At 41.2% G+C, this 18605-nt stretch overlaps 1 protein-coding gene across 1 annotated transcript; it reads left to right on the plus strand.

Annotated features, from left to right (window-relative positions):
• Positions 1 to 1241: 1241 nt before the first annotated feature.
• On the plus strand, positions 1242 to 5579 carry LOC138311525 (uncharacterized). Its single transcript, XM_069252841.1, has one exon. The coding sequence runs from the start codon at positions 1242 to 1244 to the stop codon at positions 5577 to 5579; it is 4338 nt and encodes a 1445-aa protein (XP_069108942.1).
• The last annotated feature ends 13026 nt before the right edge of the window (positions 5580 to 18605 follow it).

The raw sequence follows: 18605 nt of genomic DNA on the forward strand, positions 1-18605 counted from the left end.
TAATATAGCTATATAGTATGCCTTTTGAGATAGTGAATATTTAGATAAATAGCACAGATTTGTATAGAGCAAACATATAAATTGTTTATTGGTGTTATATCGTACCATACGTATATTATAGCTTTCCACCCATGGAGAACTACAAAACTATCCAGAAACTGATGGATACACATGCCATTAAGCCATATCGTCGCTAGCCAGTGTGACCTCTACATTTACCAGAAGGTCTGTGTGGCCTCTACGATTACTGGCGGGTCTGTGTGACCTCTACATTTACCAGAAGGTCTGTGTGGCCTCTACGATTACTGGCGGGTCTGTGTGACCTCCACATTTACCAGAAGGTCTGTGTGGCCTCTACGACTACTAGCGGTTCTGTGTGACCTCTACATGCACCAGTGACGGGTCTGTGTGACCTTCACCTAGTCTACGTGACTTTTACCTCGGTCTGTGTGACCTCTTCCTCGACTAGCGAGTCTATTTGTTGTGACCTTCATCTTGGTCTGTGTGACCTTTACCTTTACTGGAAGGTCTGGTCTGTGTGACCGTCATCGTGGCCTTTGTGACCAGCCGGTGGATCTGGGTGACACCTTGTTTGTGCGACATTGACAGCGGCAAATTGGCATACTGTGCAGTGGTACAGAACACTATTTCGGAACATGGAATTGGACAAATGGAAAGCAGCCATATAATGAACATTTTATATCATTGTAAATAAACATTTGTACATAATATATTATGATAAGGTTATGATAAGGTTAGATGGTGAGAGCCTGTGGTATGAGTGTGTGTTATGTGCTGGTATGACTGTAATTAGTATTATTTGTTGTAAATAAACTTGTAAATATTGTATTCTGGGAGTTTGACTTATGCTTAAAGGAAGGTTGAACAATTCCGGTCGGTTCTCGTTACATTATTTGGTGGCAGCGGTGGGATTGTTCAATTGAATCCTATTTGCACAGGTCAAAAGTACGTAAGAAGGAGGGTGTGTGAGGACTTGGTAACTAGGAATTGTAGGTTTAGGTCGTGTACTCAGACACCATTTCCCTCAACATCTGATGGAGACAGCGGAGAGAACATGACAAGGTAAGTGAATTTGTTATCTTTGTTAGTTTTGGGGCCATTTATCTATCACGGAGCAGGTGGTGAGTGTTATATCATATCATATTATTGTTCTTTTTGCAGTCTTGGTAGATTTCTTTTGTAGTGTATGTAATTCTGTTTGATCGACGTGGTGCTACATTATGTCATCCCTTCAGCTGAAGGAGTTGATGACCATTGGTCAGGATTTAGGATTTAAAGATGAGGCTCTACAGAAGTTTGTCAAGGAAGAACAAGATAGGGAACGCCAGGACAGACTGTTTGAGAGGGAGGCAAAGCAGGCTGAAGCGCAAAGGAAACACGAACTTGAGATGATCAAGGAGAGAAGAGAACTTGAAAAACTTCAAGAGGAGAGACAGAGCAGAGAGCATGCTCGACAACTGGAGTTGTTGGAAAAACAGCAGCAGAAAGCAGAAAGTAAAGTCGAGCACATACAGCCAACACTTATGAACAAAGGACCCAAACTTCCGGCTTTCGAGGAAGAAAAGGATAATATCGACTCCTATATTCAACGATTCGAGCGATATGCGACGGCTCAAAGATGGGTGAAAGAGACGCATTGGGCAGCCAACCTAAGTGCTTTGCTCAAGGGAAGAGCACTCGATGTATTCACGCGATTGCCTGTTGAAGAAAGCTTGAATTATGATGTGTTGAAGGGAGCACTACTAAGGCGGTTTGAGATGACTGAAGAGGGTTTTAGAAAGAAATTCAGAACTGGAAGACCGGAGCATGGAGAAACATTTGCACAGTTTGCAGTCCGACTAGAGAACGATTTCATAAGATGGTTGGAGATGGCTTTGGTAGAAAAGACTTATGCTGGGCTTAAGGATTTGGTCGTAAGGGATCAGTTTTTACAGACATGCGGGACAGACTTGAAGCTGTTTTTGAAGGAGCGGTCTCCAAAGAGTGTCAAGGATATGGCTTCGCTAGCTGATCAATTTGCAGAAGCCAGGGGAAATACAGCTAGTTCCTTCGTCAGACAGAAACAGAAGTTCGAGGCAAAGGGCTCATCACGCGAGAAAGAGAAGGGTAGGACAGACGATGGACAACGACACGGTTCATTTACAAAGGCAAGCATGGAACACAGCTCCAAAAATCAGAAGGACAAACAGGGAAGTAGTGGTAGGTATTGTTATATTTGTAAGAAGACAGACCACTTGTCTTACAACTGTCCCAAGAATTCACACAAAGCGAATGCTGTTAAGGGCAAAGGGAAAGAATCAGTCGTCGGGAGTGTTTCATCTGAAGAAGACGAGGGTGACACTGAGATGCCGGTTGTACAGGGTTATGTGGGAGACACATTGGTATCGGTGCTGAGAGATTCTGGATGTGAAGGCATTGTGGTGAGGAAAAATCTAGTAACTAGTGACCAGATGACAGGTGAGATTGACAGTTGTAAAGTTGCTGATGGAAAGAGTTTACAGTGTCCTGTTGCAAACGTGTTTCTTGATACACCGTATTTTGTGGGAACATACAGATGCTGGCTTATGGAGGCACCTGTGTACGATGTAATGATTGGAAATGTTAAGGGAGCACAGAGACCTTATCAGCCGAACAGTAATTGGAAGCGGACACCAAAGGAGATGGCAATCGCAGTTCAGACCAGGTCTCAAGTTGAGAGGGAGAATCGTCCTTTCAAACCTTTAGATGCGCCAAAGTTGACTTCGTTTGCCACGCCTGATTGTGTGAAGAATGCACAGAAGACAGATGAAAGTTTGAGAAAGTTATGGAGGATTGCTAACGACGGAGAAACCAGGTACAGAAAGGATGGAGGGAAATCCAGCTTTTTCGTTAAGAAAGGCCTTTTGTACAGAGAGTTTCAAAGTCCTCGGAATGCCAATGGACGAATTTTCAAGCAATTGGTTGTGCCAACGAATTACCGGGAAGACGTTTTACGGTTAGCGCACGATTCTAGAATGGCAGAACATTTAGCCGCTAAGAGGACAAGTGAAAGAATTCTCACCGAGTTTTATTGGCCAGGAGTTGATTCTGATGTTACCAGGTATTGTCGCTCCTGTGACGTGTGCCAGAAGACCATATCAAAAGGAAGAGTGACGAAAGTGCCCCTGGGAACCATGCCTCTTATCGACGTTCCATTCCAACGCGTGGCTGTCGACATAGTGGGACCTCTTAAACTAGTTACGGATCGGGGAAATAGGTTTATACTTACGCTAGTAGATTACGCAACTAGATATCCAGAAGCAGTTCCTCTGAAATCCATAGAAACAGAAAGAGTTGCGGAAGCCTTGGTGGACTTATATAGTCGAGTGGGGGTACCCAGAGAAATTTTGACGGACAAGGGAGCTCAGTTTACCTCAGAATTGATGTCGGAAGTGTGCAGGTTGCTCTCGATACGACAGCTAACCACAACCCCGTATCACCCCCAGTGTAACGGATTAGTAGAGCGTTTCAATGGGACTTTGAAACAAATGTTGCGCCGAATGTGCGCTGAGCGTCCGCGTGACTGGGATCGCTACATCAACTCGTTGCTCTTTGCATACAGGGAGGTGCCGCAGGAGAGCTTGGGGTTCTCCCCGTTTGAGCTTCTTTATGGGCGCACCGTTCGGGGCCCCATGATGATATTGCGTGAGTTGTGGACGAAAGAAGTGCCAGACCCGGAAACTAAAACAACGTATCAATATGTTTTGGATCTTAAAGAGAAGCTCGAGGAGACTTGTGAACTTGCTCATAAGCAGTTGAAGTCGGCACAGATAAGGCCGAAGAAATACTTCAATCGGAAAGCTAAGGACAGAAACTTAATGATCGGAGAGAAGGTGTTGGTATTATTACCCACAAAGAGCAACAAGCTCCAGATGCAATGGCGGGGACCATATCCGATAGTCGAGAGAGTTGGGGCGATGGACTACAAAGTAAGCATCGATGGTAAGCCAAAGACGCTGCACGCAAATCTTCTCAGGCAGTATGTGGAGAGAAAAGCAGGCAAAGAACAGAATACTGCATGTGCCACGGGAGTGTTGTCAGTGATTAGTGCCTCAGTTGTACACGAGGACGATGTGGACGATGATGATGGTGTTGTGACTGACCATTTGTTTACCACTCCACAGGCAGTTAAATCGGAGTTCATTGGAGATGTGTTAGTGTCGGAGAAACTCAGCTCAACGATGAAGAAGGAGGTAACTCATCTTTTACAAGATTACACTGATGTATTTACAGATGTGCCTGGACGAACACACTTGGTGGAGCATAGCATTAAGACAACATCCACAGATCCAGTGAGAGTAAAGTCACGTTCGATCCCGTTCAACATGAAGGCAACAATCAAAGAAGAGGTGGATAAGATGATGTCCATGGGAGTGATTGAGCCATCAGATTCACCTTATTCCGCCCCTGTAGTTATTGTACGCAAAAAAGATGGAACTAATAAGTTCTGTATTGACTACAGACAACTGAACCGGATTACTATCTTCGACGCTGAGCCAATGCCTGATGCTGAAGACATTTTTTCGAGGTTGGTCGGACATAAATTCTTTTCAAGATTAGATATGAGTAAAGGCTACTGGCAAGTGCCGATGTCAGAGGACTCCAAACAGAAGACCGCATTCTCAACGCCTGTTGGGTTATATCAATTTGTTGTTATGCCGTTCGGGTTAGTAAACTCTCCAGCAACGTTTTGTCGGATGGTCAGGAAACTCTTAAACGGGATGAGTAACATCGATAGCTTTGTGGATGATTTACTTATCTACACTAAGAAATGGACAGAACACCTGGAGGTCCTCAACGAGCTTTTTGCAAGATTGCGGAAGGCCGGGCTCACGGCAAGGCCAACGAAATGCGCGTTAGGATACGATAGTTTAGAATGTCTGGGCCATATCGTTGGACAACAGCGGCTGCTGCCGAATCCTGATAAAGTTAGAGCCATTTTGGAAGCGGATAGACCCGTAACCAAAAAACAAGTTAGATCCTTCTTGGGATTAGCGGGGTTTTACAGGAAGTTTATCCCAAACTTTGCCGTCACAGCTGTTCCACTGACAGATTTAACCAAGAAGGGAATGCCTAATCACATTATCTGGGAAGATCCACAGGAGCGTGCATTTGAGACACTGAAGAAGATGTTAGCTACTAGCCCGATTTTGAAACTGCCAGATTTAGAAGAAGAGTTCATTCTTCAAACAGATGCTTCGGACTATGGAATAGGTGCCATTCTGCTACAGAAGGAAGAAGATCATCTGCTTCCTGTCGCGTATGCGAGTAGGAAATTGAAAGATAGTGAGAGGGCGTACGCGGTAGTGGAGAAGGAATGTTTGGCAGTCGTGTGGGCAGTCCAAAAGTTTCAGAAGTATCTGTATGGACGAGAATTTGTCTTAGAGACAGACCACCAACCTCTTGTGTATTTGAATAAGATGAAGGGTGTCAATTCAAGATTGATGCGTTGGGCTCTCCAACTTCAGCCCTATCGGATTAAGATCCGTGCTATACGAGGGCGGGACAACGTCGGAGCTGATTTTCTAAGCAGGATGTAAAAAACCTATGGCAATATACATGTCTGTGACTGTTTGTGTTGTGAATAAACTTGGTTTCCAGAGTTTATTCTTCTGGAAGGGGCGTGTTGTCACGTGCCATTGTATAATTATATGTATCTTAGTTTGTAATTTGGATTTCGACCGGCTGTTACATTAATTGTATAACGTTGAAAAAGAGTTTTATTTTATAGGAACATTGAATTGAAAAGAAATAGTCGATTGAAATGTAAATATAAGGTATGCTTTTTATTTTTTGTTGTTTACTGGTGTGTAAACTGCATTTGTTGGACAGATATTTCAACATAACGCGCTAATGCGCGACATTTAATATATCTGTCAAACAATTGAGGTTTATACAACAGTAAACAACAAAAATGAAAATCCTTCTTTAGATAAATAATTAAAAAAATATACTAAATTCATTGAACATCACAATAAACTGATCCTGCCCCATTCTCCTTCTCGCATCAAAATGAAAAGGGAAGACAACCCAAAAATACGGATACCGATGCTGAAAAACCGTGATTAAGCTGCTTCACTTGCTCACAAATAATCACAAAATTCCAGATTAGGGATTCTCAACGAATGACGGAAAGAGAAAAAAAAACTATGATCATGAATGATTCAGCTAAGAGATATTGACATACGAATATTAGGTTTGATTTGATCAAAAGAGTAGCTGGCAGAAATTCCTTTAAATTAAAATATTAACAAACTTTATTTACGAAACATATGGAATACGATCTTAATTTTCAAAATAAACGTAGGTAACCTAGGAACATAGTAGTCATTAAAAATATGCTTTAAAATTGAACCTGAAATTTTATTTATTAATCTTTATGTTGATATACGAAAATAATTAATATGGGGTAATTGACACATTCAACTTAAAAAGTTATTGATAAATAAATCGTGGTCAGATAGTAGCATACTCTTGATATATGATTGTTATAGCTAGTTGTTTTGTATTAAGACAACAGACACAATAGAATACACTATATATATGTTTATTTGCTCAGGTACTGGGGGAACTGCCTTACACGTGAAATGTTCTATTGAAACAATAGAGGTGACAAGACATTATTTGTGTAAAATTTGCAATGATTTCAAGAAGTGTACACTTTAAAATTTGCGAGCTTGTCGCCTTTATCTATAACGCTGCAAATGTTCATCAGTAACTGATAATAGTCATCTGTATCGTGCTCATTGTCAGCACCACCATCGATATTTTGTTTAAACCACACCTTTCTTGTGAGGAGTAGTGTTTCTGTAATAATTCTGTTTGAGACTGTCACATTTTACAGAAAAGCAATTGACACCTTTACACTTTAAGCATGTTCTTCGATATACTGGAAATAGTTCGTTTCTATAAGTTGATGTGCCCTAAACAATTAGAGCCTAATTAGCCAATTCTAAATTCATGGTAATATTCTAGAATATGCTATGGCAAAATTATACATCTAGCTTCTATAGATGTTTGTTTTATGTGAATTGTAAATAATAGATGCTGTAGATTTGGAATATTGTTTTTTTATATTTGAAAGTTGAATGGCATAAAAGATAGGGCGATAGCATTTCTTTTTGGCTTTAGATAAACGTCGTGTCATAAACTGGTTCGTGGTGTTAGATTCATGGTCTAAAAATATTGACCTTAATTTTTAACACTAACCCTCCATCAAAATGTCCGTCCATGAATGTTTTTTTTTATCTAGCGGGATGGACTTATAGAATATGATGAGGAAGCTTTTCGGCAGATTTGGGTAGATTTTTCCATGGTTTGGGAGGGAACAGGAGGAGCGAGGAGCAATAACAATGACCCATTTATTCTCATTATAAGATATGTTTACTCTCGGTGTTATTTTTAGACAATTAAATTCAGTTCTTCTGCTTTTTTAAGGTCTGGTGAGGTGTCGAAAGGCATGCAGCACCGGTATGTATAAGCTCGTTATGAATACCATTATTTTGATTTACGATATATATAGCAGAACATTATAATTAAATATAGACTTGTAATTTCGATCCACTGCGATGCTTTACGTTCCGCTCCAATACAAGATATTTTGGGGTCACATCAGCATGACCCCTGGCTTAGAATCGGAACATTTCAAGACATACTGTCACGTGCCATTGTATAATTATATGTATCTTAGTTTGTAATTTGGATTTCGCGCCATTTAAGTTTGTCTATAGAGTCACAAGGTAAGTCACGCATGCACACAAGTGTAAGTTGAAAGCAGAGGACACATGTAACGGTAGCGAACGATAGCAGGGTTGGAACTCAGAGCGCGAAATACAGCTTGCGGTAAGTAAATACATTCATATGTCCTTGTCATAGTATTAATTATAATGAGGTTTCATAAGTATAGGTATTTGCTATAGTTTATAAGTTATGGTTAGGTGTAATTCACCCGGCGTGTGTGCTTGCGTACGGCAATGTGTGTGCACTGGCCATGTGTATATGCGTGGGTATGAGGCCGGGTGTGTTTTGTAAAGCATTGTTAGGTTGGTGTTAAGTCGGCATACGTGATATTATTTACTGTAAATGCTTAGAAATGAGATGATTATCTTAGTATTTGTAATATAGCTATATAGTATGCCTTGTGAGATAGTGAATATTTAGATAAATAGCACAGATTTGTATAGAGCAAACATATAAATTGTTTATTGGTGTTATATCATACCATACGTATATTATAGCTTTCCACCCATGGAGAACTACAGAACTATCCAGAAACTGATGGATACATATGTCATTAAGCCATATCGTCGCTAGCCAATGTGACCTCTACATTTACCAGAAGGTCTGTTTGGCCTCTACGATTATTGGCGGGTCTGTGTGACCTCCATATTTACCAGAAGGTCTGTGTGGCCTCTACGATTACTGGCGGGTCTGTGTGACCTCCACATTTACCAGAAGGTCTGTGTGGCCTCTACGACTACTAGCGGGTCTGTGTGACCTCTACATTCACCAGTGACGGGTCTGTGTGACCTTCACCTAGTCTACGTGACTTTTACCTCGGTCTGTGTGACCTCTTCCTCGACTAGCAAGTCTATTTGTTGTGACCTTCATCTTGGTCTGTGTGACCTTTACCTTTACTGGAAGGTCTGGTCTGTGTGACCGTCATCGTGGCCTTTGTGACCTCCACCTCAGCCGGCGGGTCTGGGTGACCTTCACCTTGGTTTGTGCGACATTGACAGCGGCAAATTGGCAATACTGTGCAGTGGTACTGAACATTATTTCGGAACAGTGGATCGGACCAATGGAAAGCGGCCATATGATGAACATTTTTATAACGTTGTAAATAAACATCTGTACATAATATTGTCGCCTTTATCTATAACGCTGCATATGTTTCTCAGTAACTGATAATAGTTATCTGTATCGTGCTTATTGTCAGCAGCATCATCGACATTTTGTTTTTACCCACACTTCTCTTATGAGGAGTAGTGTTTCTGTAATGTTTCTGTTTAACATTTTACAGAAAAGTAATTGACACCTTTACACTTTAAGCATGTTCTTCCATATACTGGACATAGTTCTTTTCTATAAGTTGATGTGCCCTAAACAAATAGAACACTAATTAACCAATTCTAAATTCATGGTAATATTCTAGAATATTCTATGGCATTTTTTTTGTGTCATACATCTACATGTTTGTTTTATGTGAATTGTAAATAATAGATGTTGGAGATTTGGAATATTGTTTTTTATATTTGAAATTTGAAAGGAATAACAGATTGGGCGATAACATTTCTCTTTTGCTTTAGATAAACGTTGTGTCATAAATTGGTTGGGGTGTTAGATTTCATGGTCTAAAAACTTTATCCTCTTGACCTTAACTTTTAACCACCAAAGCTCCGTCAAAATGTCCATGAATGTTTCTTTTATCTAGCGGGAGGGACTTAGAATATAATGAGGATGCTTTTCGACAGATTTGGGTAGATTTCCCATGTTTGGGAGGGGACGGGAGGGGTGAGGAGCAATAAAATGACCCGTTTACTTCTCATTACAAGATATGTTTACTCTCAGTGTTATTTAAGACAATTACATTAAATTCGTCTGTCTTTTTTAAGGTCGGGCATGGCTTGGAAATAAATGGGAGAAACGGTATGTATAAGCTCGTTATGAATACCATTATTTTAATTGAACGATATATATAGTAGAACATTATAATTAAAGGAGAGGTATCACTTTGGGCCGTTGTATGGTAATTACATGGTATTTTAGGGGTCCAAGATCAAAGGGTAAAAAAATAACATTTTCAGTGTTTAAGTTCCTGATTAACTAAATATTAGAATAGAGATAATAGTTTTTTGTAGTTTTTGTATGTACATATAGGGTTTGTGAAGTTCAGCTGAGAAAATTTAAAAAGGTCACAGTGACCTAGTTAAGTATTTGTTCCATTTTAGCATTAAATTTTTTTTTGCTGAAAATCAAGGTTTTTCAACGATTTTATTAGCTTGAGATTGATATTTAGTATTACATGTTAAACTTGACATCACCTGTATAAGATGATCCTAGGGTCACTATTGCCACGTTACGTGTATAAATTAGGTCATATTAAATCTATGGTATCATCTATTAACTAAGCATACGCTGTTTTGCTTATTGGAAGCAACGCCTTTATTGAAGGTAGGATGTTATAACTGTGACTGCTACCCCCCATTGCATGGTCGTAAAAGGCGACTAAATTTGGAATCTTAATTTCGTGGGTGAAGAGATGAAAATAAATAATTTTCAACCTTTTCGGAGCCTTCTGTACACATATGCCGAGTATAGTGATGCTGTATTTTTTTGAAATCACTACCATGAGTACGGAGTACAATATATACATTTATTTACATTATGTACATGAACAAATTCATTATTAAAGGCATACTCTTCTACGCTCACTCTGCAGTTTCCTCATTCACCTCTTTTACACTATAGTAAGCAAACATCTAGTTTAAGATTATGAATATGAATCCTACTAAACGAACAACACGATTGCACTCACTGCTCACCGTACATATATAGCACACCTGTATACTTTAGTGAATATATAGATACGATACTAATTATACCTTCAAACACTCACAGAATCATCAAACTAACACCCGGATTACATACATATCTACAGGAAAAATAAACGATATTTCCCGTGAGCTGTATTTCACGCTTATTCACTTATATTTCCAATATCTATCCCGTATAATCCACTATCATACGACCACCGCTACCACGTCATTGCTTACCTGCCCGCTCGATTCACTGACCGTCCGTGCGTCCAGGTAATTCGCGCGCTTTCTCTTATCCGCAAAATTCAAACATACTTACCTTTTAACTTTCGACTTGCTTGCCTTTATAAAAGTCCAATATCAAAACAAAATGTCGATATGTGACACATGCCCCCATTTCGATGAAATAAAATAATGGGAAACATATTTTATTTCTAAACAACAGATAAGACATTTACTACTATAACTGGAATATATAAAAATGCTGTGAATTCACACAACCTACAACCTACTAAGAGAATCTGCACTAACGTTGTCTTTGCCTCTGATTGCCCTGATCGTGAAACGATACGGCTGTATCTGCAATGCCCACCGCATGAGTCTTGCGTTGGTACCTTTCGTCTTGTTGAGGTATAGAAGTGGCTGGTGATCAGTCTCAAGAATGAACTTCCGTCCATAAAGGTACTTCTGAAACTTCAGGATTCCCCATATCACCGCCAGGCATTCCTTCTCTACCACAGCGTATGATGTTTCACCGCCCTTCAGCTTCCGGCTGGCGTAGGCTACAGGAAACAAAACCCCTTCGTCTTCTTGAAGAAGAACGGCTCCAAGCCCGTAATCTGACGCATTAGTTTGTAGCACAAACTCCTTCTCAATATCTGGAAGTTTCAGAATAGGATTTGATGACAACATCTTCTTCAGGGTTACGAATGCTCTCTCCTGAGGCTCATTCCACTGAACTCTGTGTGGCTGTCCCTTCCTCGTCAAATCAGTCAATGGAACTGATATAGAAGCAAAGTCTGGTATAAACTTCCTATAGAATCCTGCCATTCCCATGAACGACCAAACTTGCTTCTTTGTCTCCAGTGTTTGTATATCAATGATGGCTTTTTGTCCGGATTCGGTGCGAGACGCTGATTCCCGACTATATGCCCAAGACACTCCAGGCTTCCATAAACCAATAGCACATTTTGGTCGGTCTGGTGGTAAGATCTGCTCCTCGCAGCCTCTGGAATAGCTCTCTGAAGACCGAAAAATGTTTTTCCCATGTCCTTGTGTACACCAGAATGTCATCTATGAAACTCTCTATACCAGTCCATATCCCTGAGTAACTTCGTCATGATGCGACAAAACGTAGCGGGTGCATTCACGAGACCAAAATGACAGCATTCGAACAGAACCCAAGTCGTAAAATGCAGTTTTCTGCTTTTGCTGATTTTGCCATGGGCACATTATTTGCCAATATCCTTTGCTGAGGTCCGGGCGCGAAAAATAACGATATCCTGATAACCGCGCAAATATATCAGCCGCGTTGGGCATAGGCTCCGCATCAGAGATGGTAACTCTGTTTGAGCTGTCGATACCTCTTTTTTCTTGACAATCACAACAGGAGCAGAATATGGTGACTCTGGTGGAGTTATCACGCCATTCTCTCAACATCTTCTTGACCTCGTCTTGTATGGTTGCTTTCATGTTGTAGGGTATGTTGTGACTCTTTGCTCTGACTGGCTCATCTGTCAATTGTTATAATATCATGATTCTCCAAGGTTGGTTTTTCATGCACATCTGTAAGAATATCTTCAAACTCGTCTAGCATATCCTGCACCTCTTTCCTCTGTTTCTCACTGAGCAACTCTGATATGAGTACATCTTCAGATGTCTCGGTCATCGTTGGTTTTAGGTGGTGTAACGATGCCTTCATCTAGAAAGGTATTATCATCATTGTCGTCTTCTTCAATAGCCATAGCTGATATTACCGATAGTACTCCTGGTACCTTCTCTGACAACTGCGGTTGTCTCACTGTCCATATATAGCCGTAAAACGTTGGCATGGTACGTCTTTGACTTGCCATCAACATTGGACCCTGTAGGCCATGGAACCCTTCAATTTTCTCTTCTATAACAAAACATACCGCCCTTTCCATTCCATGAACAACTTATTCTCTTAGTTGGCAGAAGCACAAGCACTTTACTGTCCAGGGGCTTCATCTTCCAATCCTTCGCCTTCCTAGTGTAGTAGGCTGCTTGACGAGTCCTCGCCCATTTCAGATTTGACTGAGCAATCTTGCAGGTCTCCGCAAGACGTTCATTCAGATCTATCACATATTGATAGGTAGTCTTAGTGTCAGGATCTGGAATATCCTTGGTCAACAATTCCTTGAGAATCATCATTGGTCCCCGCACCTAACGTCCATAGAGTAACTCAAAAGGGGAAAAACCAAGACTTTCCTGCGTCATTTCCCTATAAGCAAACAACAAAGCGTTTATGTACTTGTCCCAGTCACGAGGTCTTTCAGCACACATCCTTCGCAACATCTGCTTCAGAGTACCGTTAAATCGCTCAACAAGACCATTGCACATCGGATGGTACGGAGTCGTAGTCAACTGGCGAATGGACAGCAACCGGCTTACCTCTCGCATCACATCCGAGGTGAACTGTGCACTCTGATCTGTCAAAAATTTCCTGGGGTAGCCCAACCCTACTATAGACATCAACCAATGGCTCGGCGACACGTTCTGTTTCTATCCCCTTTAACGACACTGCTTCAGGGTATCTCGTCGCGTAGTCAACGGTTGAAACTGGATAGTATACTACTCAAAATTTGCTAAGGATCACTTTTATATTTCAGTATATCAAATTCATGTAATTGTACAATATTCATAAAAATGATTTAATGATGTCTTTAAGATGTCTAAACACAGGCTCCAACAGAAAAACTATGGATTTTTCACGAGTGCTCGATACATTACTTGCGAAACGGAGCTACCCCCAAAATCACAAAAACACGGCAATGGGAGCGAAAATGAAATTCGCGTTAAAACAGTTTTCTCGTGTAATTTTCATTTCCGCATATTGAGTGACGTCCCCTAGCTTAAACACTTCCGGTTTTGCTGGATGCATGCCCATTCCTCTCGCAGAGCCGTTCCAAGTTCTTGCGGTGACCTTGGCTGGTAAACGCGGGAAGAAATGGATTCCTGTAGCATGACCCACACGTGCTCTATCGGATTTGGATCCGGAGAATGAGCAGGCCAGTCCATACATTCGATAGTTTTCCTCTGAAGATAGGCGACAGTGAACCGAGCTCTATGTGGATGAACGTTATCATCCATTACAATGAATTCCGGACCGATAGCAACAGCATATCGTCTAATGTAGACATCAAGGACGTCATCGCAGTACCTCTGGGCTATCAAATTGTCGTTCGGGAAGACATGGAGATCTGTTTTACTTTGGACACTTATACCGCCCCAGACCATTACAGACCCGCCGCCATGTCGGTCGTGTTCGGAGACGTTGGCTGTAGGAAATCGTTCATTTGGTAGTCTCCACATTCTAGCACGCCTGTCTGTGAAGTCGAGACAGAATCTGGACTTGTCTGTGAACAGAACAGGGCTCCAGTCTCTGATAGTCCATCTCGCATGATCGTGGGCCCATGTAAGTGTAGCCTGAGCATGCCTCCCAGTCAAGGGAATCCTCTCTGCAGGTCTACGGAACCTCAGTCTGTATGATTATGTACAGATTGCGTAGATATTCGAGTTCCAGTGGCGTTTATGAAGTCATTTTGTAGTGACGTAGCGTTACTAAACCTCTGACGACGAACTTCAGAGGGAAACTATCGAACGCATGGACTGGCCTGCTCGTTCCCCGGATCTAAATCCGATAGAGCACGTGTAGGACATGCTACAGTAATCCATTTCTTCCCGCGTTTACCATCAAAGGTCACTGCAAAAACATGGAACAGGCCCTGCAAGAGGAATGGGCATCCACCCAGCAAAACCGGAAACGGGACTTAATTGCGAGCATGCGTCGGCGATGGCGAAGTCTTATTGAAGCTAGGGGACGTCACACAATATAATGAAATGAAAATTACACGAAAAAACTGATTTAACGCGAATTTCGTTTTCGCTCCCATTGCCGTGTTTTTGTGATTTTGGGGGGTAGCTCTGTTTCGCAAGTAATGTATCGAGCACTCGTGAAAATTCAATAGTTTTCCTGTTGGAACCTGTGTTTAGACATCTTAAAGACATCATTAAAGTATTTTTTATGAACATTGTACAATTAAATGAATTTGATATACTACAAAATAAAAGTGATCCTTAGCAAATTTTGAGTAGTATATATACCGATTACCCCTCTCCGTCACTGGATTCAATGATCCCACTATATCTATAGCTACTCGATGAAAAGGGATGTCTATCAACGGCATAGATCCAACCGGCACTTTTCCAACTTTTCCTTTTGGGTAAGTCCTCTGACAAACATCACATGACCTGCAGTATCTTGTTACATCAGAAGTGATTCCTGGCCAAAATAACTCTGAGGTAATTCTCTCCAATGTCCTCTTCGCTCCCATATGACCTGCCATCATAAACTCATGAGCTAACTGTAGGACTGTCGGTCTATACACTTAAGGAACAACAAGTTGTTTGAACTGTTCACTGGCACATGTAGGGCTCTTAAATTCTCTAAACAACAGTCCTCTAGATACATAAAATCGCGATTGCCCACCATCAAACCGCACTTTGGTAGTTCCATTCTTCTCCATCTCCCAAACAGTTTTCAGGCTGTCATCCTCCTTCTGAGCATTCTTGATATCTACTGGCGACCCTAAGTCTTTCGGGGTAGGAACCTTGATCGGAGGGTAAGGCTTATCCTATATCCGCTTCTGTGTCCTTGTCTGTACAGCAAGCGCATCCAATCCTTCATCTCGCTTCCAATCCTCATCTGGTTCGTATGGCTTCCTTGCTCCCTTAATATTACCAAGTAACAAATCATACACTGGAGTATCCATACACCAAGCACGTACTTTACCTTTAAAGTATGGCGAGTCAACAAATGGATAAGCAACAGGAACATCAAGTTTTTGTCCATTAGCTAATATGCACGTCTCTGTCTCATCAGTGCGATCTTCATTCCCAACTAGACACGTCCGGACAATACAGCGCTCAAAACTGATACTGGATGATCGCCAACAAACCCCTGCACAACTGGCATATCTGTTGTCTCACTACAGGAAGAAGATAAATGTTCCTTTCTGTCATAATCAGTTTTTTCCTTTTTTACCGTCTTTTCCTGTAAAGCATCTGTCTTCCGCTCCTTCCTCTTCTCCTTAGAAGCATCACAATTGGCTGTGTTTTTCTTCTAACCACTCTTCTGGGGACAATTGAATGACAGATGATCGGTCTTCTGACATATGTAGCAATGCTTCACCGAACTGTTAAATTTGTCTTTTGTTATCATATCACCAGATGTCTTGCCAGACTGTACCTGCTGGTTGGCATGACCAGAAACTGACTTATGTCCTCCATACTTTGGCCTAGCTAAGCTGAATGCATCGCCTCTTGCCTCAGCATACTGGTCAGCGAGTTTGACATTTCTTCCACGGACTTAGGAATTCTCTCCTTTAGAAACAATGCAAGGTCGGTTCCACACGCGCGGATGAACTGGTCTCGGACCATCAAATCCTTTAATCCAGCAAGGTCATCTCTATACCTGCCATCTCTAGCCATCTCTGGAAATAACTTCCTAGTCTGACAGCAAACTGACTAAATGTCTCGCCCTTCTCTGGTCTTCCATCTATGAACCGCTTCCGAAACCCTTGCTCCGTCATCTCGAATCTCTTCAATAGAGCACGCTTCAGCACTTCATAGTCCATACTCTGATCGACAAGGCAATCCCTTATCCCAGCCTTGTGTCGTCGCATAACGCTCGAACCTCTGTAAATAAGAGTCAATATTATCTTTACCCTCCTCATAAAGTGGAAGTTTTGGCCCTTTGATTGCAGTACTCGAACCGCTAGTTGGTAGTACTATTCTAGCCTCCTGTTTACTCTTCATGTCCAGAAGTTCCATTTGTCGTTCATGCTCACGTACAGCTCTATCTTCTCGTTCCTTCTCTAGGTCTGCCTGCATCTGCAACATGTTTAGCTCCCTCTCACAACGTTCCTTTTCCTGTTCCCTTTGGATCTGTCTTTCCTCACGTTCCTTTGCCTGTTCCCTAAAAATAAAATCTTGAAGATCCTTTCCTTTTAAATCAAGACCCTCTCCAATACTTTTCAATTCCTGAATAGAAGACATAGTGAAGCAACAATACAATCACCAAACAACATATACAATTTAGCTGCAAATGAAATAACAAACCTGATCCAATGCACGTAACCTGAAACGTAATACTAATGCTAATGTCACTTACCTTAATACAAGCAGTCTGTGAAATCTACTCCACTAGTACAGCGTCGCTACCCTACACTAACTGAAAGAAAGAAATATCAACAACCTCACTCAGACATACAACAGACAAAAGAAACAAACATTCTCAGACATACAACAGACAAAAATTCATCCCACCGCCGCCACAAAAAATTGTAAACGTATGCCGAGTATAGTGATGCTGCATTTTTATGAAATCACTACAATGAGTACGGAGTACAATATATACGTTTATTTACATTATGTACCTGAACAAATACATTACTACGCTCACTCTGCAGTTCTCATACAACTTTTGTACACATCAATATTCCGTACACAAATATATATATATATATATATATATACTATTAATATTCAACTACAAGCCAATCTAATATACATATACCCTATCCTACACATAAATATTACATAAACAATTCTATAACCCTATCAAAGTCTTTGTAGCTTCTCCCAGTTTGTCATATAGTCGTTGATATACCACAAAGTCTAACTCTATATAGCCTATGTAGTCCTTCGTTGACGAACACAACATCTGTTCAGTAATGCTCCAATACGCTGACCGTTAGGATGTAGCTGAACTGTATATCAGCTGCTGAAGGTCTCCACGCACGATCAGAGTATACCTCCTTGACACCACCGGGTCACCATACCGCAGTATGTTGTCGGACACTTCCGGTTGTTACATAAGTGTCAATATGCGGGAAATGTGCACTCATGACATAACCCTCTCAGGATAAACATATCCCCACGCATGAATGTCTATTCATGAACATCAAAGACGTATCTATAGGCGTCTGTAGTCATAGCTAGGTAGAACGGGCTGTCGGCCATTACGGGCTTCCATAGATATACTCCTCAGTCGATCGTAGTCCTGACTGGGAATAATAAGCTACAATCAATCAATAACGAACTTCACTACATTGCTAAACATTATTCCTTATCTATTACATAGATACATTTTATTCCTGACTATATTCCATGATAATACATATGTAACAGGGTGCAGGATTTACAATAAATTTAATACCTGCCTCTGCCAGGGATCGAACTCGGGACCTTCTGGATTACTAGTGTGACGCTCAACCGATCGAGCTAAGAGAAGTTTCTCATCTAGCCGAGCGAATATATTGCGGCTAGTATTGACCAGGGTTTACATACTCCCCTCCGCAGGAATCAACTCGTCCTCGAGTTTTCCAGGGGTTACAACGATTCCTTTGCAGGTAATCGTGAAGCATCATCTCCCGAGTCCCTACATGGGCGCCAATGATAACAGGGTGCAGGAATTTTACAATAAATATTTATATTTGCTTATTGCCAGGGATCGAACTCGGGACCTCTGGATTATTAGTCTGACGCTCAACCGATCGAGCTAAAGTGAAGTTCTCTCTAGCCGAGCGATATATTGCGGCTAGTATTGACCAGGGTTACACATATAACACAACTGAACTCATAAGATACTTTACAAACCTCCATCGTTCTAGCACATGTAAATGTATTGCTATTATAGCGATATATAGCTATAATAGCTATTTATAGCTATACAAAACTGACGGTAAACAACATTTGTGACGATAAAAATGCTTCCGCTCAAAACCG

The sequence above is a fragment of the Argopecten irradians genome, unplaced genomic scaffold (assembly GCF_041381155.1).
Source record: "Argopecten irradians isolate NY unplaced genomic scaffold, Ai_NY scaffold_0041, whole genome shotgun sequence".
Lineage (NCBI taxonomy): Eukaryota > Metazoa > Mollusca > Bivalvia > Pectinida > Pectinidae > Argopecten > Argopecten irradians.

Coding starts and splice junctions, on each gene's coding strand:
- LOC138311525 (XM_069252841.1), top strand. CDS start 1,242: ATGTCATCCCTTCAGCTGAAGGAGTTGATGACCATTGGTCAGGATTTA.